Genomic DNA, 8,032 nt, shown 5'->3' on the forward strand with positions numbered 1-8,032 from the left:
CTGACCTGGTCGGTCATTCTTTACTAATTCTATTCTCATTCATTGCTTATGGCAATTCCATGCGTTTTAGCCATTGCTGGCTGCATTTTTCTGACCAAGTGGTCATTTCTCAAGCCATTCCATGGCTCTCGCATTGTTTAGCCATTGCTGGCTAACTCGGCTCATGTTGAGCCATCCCATGCGCTTTTAGCCATTGCTGGCTGCATTCTGTGACTCAGTAGTCATTTCATAAGTCATTATATGGCTCTCGCATCATTCTAGCCATTGCTGGCTAGTGGGCCATTTCATGGGTGTAACTTTCCTCTTTAAACTCTTTTCTTTATTTTGGGGCTTTCCTTCCTATTCATCTATGCACGTTAAAATGCAACGGAGTCTAATTGCTGTCAGCCAATCAGTGATTGGGTTTCATTCCATCAAATGGAAGGAAATGATTAAAGTCTTAAAATTACAATAAATCTGTTAATAATGTCTATATGCATGCATGCATGGTTGGATAAAGGTCATGTCAACAGATAAGTACGTTTTAAGTGGCAGTGGCGCTAAGGACTCACTAATCCTGAGACAGACGAGCCATGGGTGACGATTTGTGTAAGCAAGTACTTTTCCACTGTGTGACATGAACTTTAGAAAACTGCATATTGTAGGAGATTAGAAAAGTAGAGAAGGGAACCAATCCACAAATATCACTGCATCTAACCTGTCATTTCTCCTTTCAGTCAGCAAGCATCACAGGAATTACTCAACTTTAACATCAAGCTAAATGTTCACAATATCACTGCCTCTAACCTGTCATTCTCCTTTCAGTCAGCGACCAAGCAACCCACCTCCAATGGGTATCTGCAGTTGGCGTCAGGAATTACTCCAGCTTAATCATTAAGCTACATGTATCACTATAGCCGTTTTAGCTTACACTTATTTGTTTTAGCTCCTGCTTTTGATTTTGCTATTTTGTCTCATCTGTTTAAGGAAATGGGTAGCTGATATATTGCACTTTTAGCGCTAAGTATACTCTTGGCTGCTTGTTTTTACAGAAAATGCACTTAAGACTTCTGGTGATTAGTAGTTTTCGTTCCCTACCTATGTTGAATGCCTTATTGTAAGTCGCTTTGGATAAAAGCGTCTGCTAAATGACTAATGTAGCCGGATTATCCCATATTTCATCGAATTCTGGCCATCCCTTTACAATAGGTTACTTCAGCGTTGTAAATAATTGTACCTCTTCTTCAGGTTGGTGGTCTTCTGTCCCTATGCCATTGCCTTGTTTATTTATCCTGATTCTGTTATCAGCTTAAACACTCCAACATGCCTTAAGAACAGTTTAATCTTCAGCTGCATATAGCTGGTGGTGGTTTCTCACGTCATAAAAATTCAAGTAATCGCCGGCCTTTAAGGCCTCTAGCTTTTCATTGCCATCTTAAAATCTACTGTCATTGTTAAATCACGCTCTAGTCCTCTATATTTTCTATTGGACCACCTGGTCATCATGAGCCGCCCTTCTCGAGCCTAGTCGCGGTGCGGCGCCACACAGCGGTGGACATCGCTTTAGGACTCCTGAAGTGCAGGAATCAACAGGTTATTTCATTTCAGGTCTCACCTGACTCGGTAAGACGTTTTGGGGGGTTCTCCCTATTCAGCATATCTTATACATATGTACGTTGCATATGTACGATAAATGTTAACGGAGTCTAATTGCCAAATATTTTTATTGAATAATAAAATGTTTTATTCAATAAAATTATCATTTACAACAACTCAATCTCTCTCTGAAATGTAGCTCTAAGCGCAAATTCAATAAAGAAGATCTCTGAGTTGTCATTCACAGCGTGTGTGCACTTCTAGCCAATCTGGAGTCAGCCAATCAGGCAGTTGGACTCCGCCTTTAAATATCACTGCCTCACTGCTGTCATTCTCTTTCCAGCATGCAACAAGCAACCCACCTCCATCCCCAAACTCCACCATGCCTCAATCGTCTAGAAGGAAGGAGGTTCTCTGCACTGCCACCACCAGCGTGTAGACTCCGGGGGGGTTCTCCCTATTCAGCATATCTTATACATATGTACGTTGCATATGTACGATAAATGTTAACGGAGTCTAATTGCCAAATATGTTTATTGAATAATAAAATGTTTTATTCAATAAAATTCTCATTTACAACAACTCAATCTCTCTCTTATTGAATATGCGTACTGCAGCTGTTGCGTCTTTCTGGCTTCCCTCAGCGTACATGCAGGGGTAACCTCATTCCCAGGCTTTTATCATCTCACAAGGAAATAATCATGGATCTACAGCTAAAAGTGTCTATAGCAGTGTTTCTCAAACTATGGGCGCACTATATATTTGTATATATATTTTATACATTTGAAATATTTTTTGTGTAGGGAAAATTGATGAAGCCCCTCAATGTGTTATTAAAATGTGGGGTAAATCAGATGCTGAGTTCATGAATCTGAGTAGGCTATCTGCTATTTTCGCAAGATTTTGACACATTTGAAAATATTTGATTTATATTTTGATGCCAATATTTCTGTACTTTTAGTGACATTTTGAATGTAGGCCTTTTACTTGTAACAGAGTATTTCTAAATTGTGGCAGTGCCACTTCTATTTAAGTAAAAAAGAACAACAACATCACAGTACTTCTTCCACTGTGCTATACTAGGTTCAAGGTTCAAGGGGTCAGAAGAGCTGCTATCATGTCATCTCTGCCTATTATTAATTTGACATGTACGACAATCGGTTGTTTTTAGCTTCACTTTTTTAATTTTTTTTTATTTATCCCGCGATTTTTGTAACCCATTTTTTTTCACCCGGTGCCAATTTCCTAGGTGATCCTGGGCGCTACACCAGCCCTACACCAGCGCTACACCAGTCCCTCACAGCCTATGGAGGCCAGGGCCGAGCTCATGCTTCCTTCAATGCATGAGAGCCAACTGACCTTCTTGTCACCTGACAGGGGGGAGTTTCCCTGGTAGGACGTAGCACGTGGAAGGAACACGTTATTCCAACCAGTTCCCTTCCCCTCCATCAGGCGCCCCGGCTGTCATGGGGGAGGCGGTATAGCGACCAGGATTACTACATGTTTTTGTGAGGGTATTAACTACCCTAGGAGACACGGGGAGAACATGCAAACTCCACACAGAGTAGGCCCTTTCGCCAACCCCACCTAGGGTATGGGCGCTGATGACGCGGAGGAGAAGACACGCCCACAGCGTCCCCGGCGGGAATCGAACCCAGGACCTTCTAGCTGTGAGGCGACAGCGCTACCGACTGCGCCATGAGCTTCACCTCATTTATACGATCAACCTTGCCTGAGCCCTCCAGTCTCCTTACACATATCACTTTTGACTTGTGAATCAATGGCTAAATTACTTTTTTATGAAACCACACCACTAGAAGTGATGAGGACTTTGCACCGGCCCCTTGCCAACCACTTAACATTTTTAATTTAGCAGTTCTGTATGGATTGGACAGTTGGTGTGTGTGTGTGTATGTGTGTGTGTGTGTGTGTGTGTGTGTGTGTGTGTGTGTGTGTGTGTGTGTGTTCGTGTGTGTGTGCGTGCGTGTGCGTGTGGCTATGCAATATCATATTGATGACATCAGGATGCTCCATATATGGGGATTTGCAATTTTATCATATTTGTGTGAACCGACGACTTCCCCACGCAGCGCATCACTCCCACGGGACCTTGCCGATACGCAGAGTTTGAAGTCGATTACTCCCATATATGGATATACCCATGTAAGGGCAGGGCATAGCACTCCAGTCGGTTCTCGTTCTCGAGTTCCGTGAACACACACACACACACACACACACACACACACACACACACACACACACACACACACACACACACACACACACACACACACACACACACACACACACACACACACACACACACACACACACACACACACACACAGCACATTTATGGTAGGATTATGCATACGGATTATCTGGGCACCCACTTTACCACTGGAGTGTCGGTGTCCCTTTAACCACCCCAGCATCCGCATTCAGGAGAAAACTTTAGCTGACCCCGATCTACAAGCTTCTTACAACGCGTCACAGTGGTTAAGCTCAAACTATATTTTTTTCGCCATCATCTGACTTGAATTTGAATGCCATGCATACTGTAGTGCACATGTGAGTTCTCTTTTTCAGTGTGTTAGAGGGGGTACGTTCCAGGGGGCCCTCAGCTAAATTAATTAGTATAGCATCAAATCAGTTTAACCACTTTAAACCTATGTACATAGGCTTTTCCTTTTTAAATAGTGAACTTGTAGATTGGCTATTTTCAAAAAATGTTGATAAAAAAAAATCACACCCAGTGTGAAGTGGGCGGTGTGGTCACAGTGGTCATCACAGTGATGGAAGTTCACTTAAAGAAAAGTAATATTTCTGAAGTGGGTGGTGCTATTTATTAACAATAAACAATAAATAAACAATGGTTGATCCACAATGGGTGATTCACTTAAAAAAAGTTTTTTTTAAGTGCATGGTCCTATTTATAGGGCTATGCACATGTGTCATGTGTTTCACTAGCCAATCACAGTCCTGAATAGAGTCAGCCAATAAAGTCAGCCAATCATATTACAGCTAGCATTGAATGTGTAGGGGTTAGGGGTGTACAATGGTGGCCAATCACGGTGCAGGGTTAGGGGGGTACAATGGTGGCCAGTGATTTGCATTGAATGTGTAGGGGTTAGGGGTGTAGGGGGGTACAATGGTGGCCAATCACAGTGCAGCGAATGTCGATGTCAAAACCTCACATATAGGGGCGGTTGCACCGCCCAAAAATACACAGCCAAATACATTATGAATTGGGGGTCCTTGATATGAAAAAATCACACCCAGTGTGAAGTGGGCGGTGTGGTCATCACAGTGGTCATCATAGTGATGGAAGCTCACTTTGGAAGTGCATAATCCTATTTATAGGTTATTAATGTCATCATGTGTCTCGCTAGCCAAACACAGTGCTGAATAGAGTCAGCCAATCACAGTACAGGAAAGTGGGCCAAGTGGCCAATCACAGTGCAGGAAACTAATACTAATGAGGTGTCCCAACCCCACTTATAGGGGCGGCTACACCGCCCCAAAAAAAAAAAATGCTCCTCGGAGCACTGCCAGACCCCTAGTGGTTGAAGTCTGAAGATCAGAGCACTACGTCACACGAAGCTTGGCCAATCAAAAAGAGGGACAGGGAGGAAAAGAGGGACAGACCGGGAGGAGAAGAGGAGGAAAAGAGACAGACCAGGAGGAAAAGAGGGACAGACCGACAAAGCCTCATGTAGGCCGACCCCCTGGGTCTGGCAAACATCATGAAATATCTTGGCCCTCTGGTGTGTACAAAATTTAACCAAGTGGACCCATAGGGGTCAATGGCCAGGTGGCTTGGAATGACACTGCACCCAGATATGGAGATGCCTGACGCTACTGTACTGACATCATATATGACATCACAATATAATATAAATGAGACAGTTTGTCTCATTCACTGTGCTTTGTGTGGAATTGTGTGAAAGAAACACATTGGGTGCCAGCATTTTTTCATAACAACTTACGTTGGGTGCCAGCATTCTCCCCATTGACTGCGTTTTGCTGTTTAAGGCTCTAGACTCCACGAGGAGCAAATCCATGTAAAAAAAAACATCCATTCATGTTGCGCGATGACCCTGGCTACAGCCTGGAACGATAACATTTCACTCGTGAGTTACAATGGGGGGGGATCGCGCATCGCGCATGACCGGTTTTCCCCACCGGAAACAGATTCGGAGATATAGGTGTTTTAAAGAAGGAAATAGACAGGAAGTGGATGGGAGCCATGTTTTTGTTTCCGGTGATCTATCTGGCCTATCCTTCTCAAGATCACAATGGGTACTCCCAGAGCTGCTCTAGCCCCGCCCGTGTGGAGAAAAACGAAAAAAACAAAAAGACATATTTCACGGTCTGGACCGTGTTCGGCACCGGACCGCTACTCTGCGCAAACACGGTTCAGACCGTGTTTGGCACCCGATGTGTTAAAATAAGCTCTGGTTAATTTTCAAATTAGAACAGCTATATCGGATAAAGATGAACTGTAAATGGCTATTTCTAATAATCCTCATCCTGACAGACCTGGGCCCTCGACCTGGGCCCTCTGGATTCCGCCCAGTGACCTCACAAGAATACATTGATGACCTCCAAGTCTGCTCTGCCATTATCAAGGGAGGGATGGTGGGAAATAAAGATGAGATTGCTCAGCTTATGGGGTCTAAGCAGAGAATCTCAGAGGAGTCGTACCTTAGCATGACAAAGGACTGTAAAGCTTTCAAAGACAACAGAGGGTTCGTCACAGAGCCGCTCATTGGGGAGGAGAGTGACTTTCCCATTGCATACTCCATGGTCATTCACACAGATGTCGAGATGTTTGAAAGACTCCTGCGTGCCGTATACAACCCTCAGAACGTCTATTGTGTGCACGTGGACAAGAAATCCCCAGAGATATTCCATAAAGCTGTGAATGCAATCGTTTCTTGTTTCCCTAACGTGTTCATAGCGAGCAAACTAGAAAGAGTGGTTTACGCATCCTGGTCAAGAGTGCAAGCGGATTTAAACTGTATGAAAGATCTTCTGGATCATCCTGTCCAGTGGAGGTACCTGCTCAACACCTGCGGCTCAGACCTCCCCATCAAGACCAATGCAGAAATGGTTCAGGCGCTGAAGAGGCTCAATGGAAAGAACAGTATGGTGTCTGAGGAAGTGCCAGCGGGCCATAAGAAGGCCCGCTGGCAGTACGTCTGGAAAGTCACCGATACTGATCATACTCATATTGATACTATGACCTATACGGGAATCAGGAAAACACTCCCTCCAATCCCCATGTTCACAGGCAGCGCTTACTTTGTAGTCACTAGAGACTTTGTAAAACACGTGCTGGAGAACAAAGAGGTTCAGAAGATTATTGAGTGGGTTCGTGATACCTATACCCCTGTTGAACATCTGTGGGCCAGTCTGAACAGGATGAGCTCTGTACCAGGGTCACTGCCTGCGCACAGGATGTACGACCTGTCTGACATGAATGCCATCGTTCGCCTGGTGCATTGGAGGAACCTTGCTGGTGATGTATCAGAAGGCGCCGCGTACCCCCCATGCACTTCGACGGTTAGGAGAGCCGTATGTGTATATGGAACTGCTGAGCTCCAGTGGATATTTCAACAGCATCACCTCATGGCGAACAAGTTTGATCCAGATGTTGATGACAATGCTATTAGATGTATCGAGTCAATTGTCCGTTGGAAAGCCCTGCAGTGCAATGGCACAATATTGTAGCGACGGAGCTCCACTGTTATTAGTGCTATGTCCCTTTAACGGCATGCTTTGCGGCCGTGTTGTTGTTAAGCAGGAAGTGAAGTGAGAAAAAATGTGTGTGTTCGTTGCTAGTGTTAACAAAGTAAAAGTATCCATTGAATATGCCGTTTTTGTAAAAAGAAAAAGGAAAATAAAGCCATTCTTTCTGTTGAGAGTAGTTTTTGTCTCCTTGCCTTGCGGTTTTCCACATTGGTGTCAGAAGTGGGATTATTAATCTAACGCCATGGAAAAGATTGAGGAAGAGATTGAAGGCTTGCTTGCACAAGTTGTGACAATTGCACATTATTATTATTAGTATTCCACTCGACCTGTGCATGTTATTATATTTGTAAGATATACTGTATGTAACATGTTTGAAGCCATGAGAAAATATGAACTTGTCCTATTCACGTGAGCTGTAATGGGTCTGATTGGGGGGATAATGGAATCATTAGTGCCACCCGAGGTTACTAATAGAGGGTGTGGTACACAACAGAGGGGTTGAACGAACCAAACCGTTTGTGCCAGGTTGAACGGAGGAAGAAAGGAGAGACCTTGAAGCGCCAGTTTACCATTTAGTTCGAGTTTAAATGTGACATTAGACTGCAGCCAAGGTTAAGAGAACTTTCGAGCCCAGCGGAGGTTGGAACCGGCCGTTTCTGCCGTGCGTTGGGACTTCGAGCGCTGCGGTGGTGATCGAGAC

The 8,032-nt window shown here is 44.2% G+C and overlaps 1 protein-coding gene across 1 annotated transcript; it reads left to right on the forward strand.

The window, feature by feature from the left end:
- Positions 1–6,072: 6,072 nt before the first annotated feature.
- Positions 6,073–7,311, forward strand: LOC308076909 (beta-1,3-galactosyl-O-glycosyl-glycoprotein beta-1,6-N-acetylglucosaminyltransferase 3-like; the record flags this gene model as incomplete). The annotated part of the gene is made up of 1 exon (XM_080417426.1): positions 6,073–7,311. The coding sequence occupies one exon, from the start codon at positions 6,073–6,075 to the stop codon at positions 7,309–7,311; it is 1,239 nt and encodes a 412-aa protein (XP_080273552.1).
- Positions 7,312–8,032: the final 721 nt, after the last annotated feature.

Source organism: Gymnoscopelus braueri (genome assembly GCF_963280865.1).
Source record: "Gymnoscopelus braueri genome assembly, chromosome: 21".
Lineage (NCBI taxonomy): Eukaryota > Metazoa > Chordata > Actinopteri > Myctophiformes > Myctophidae > Gymnoscopelus > Gymnoscopelus braueri.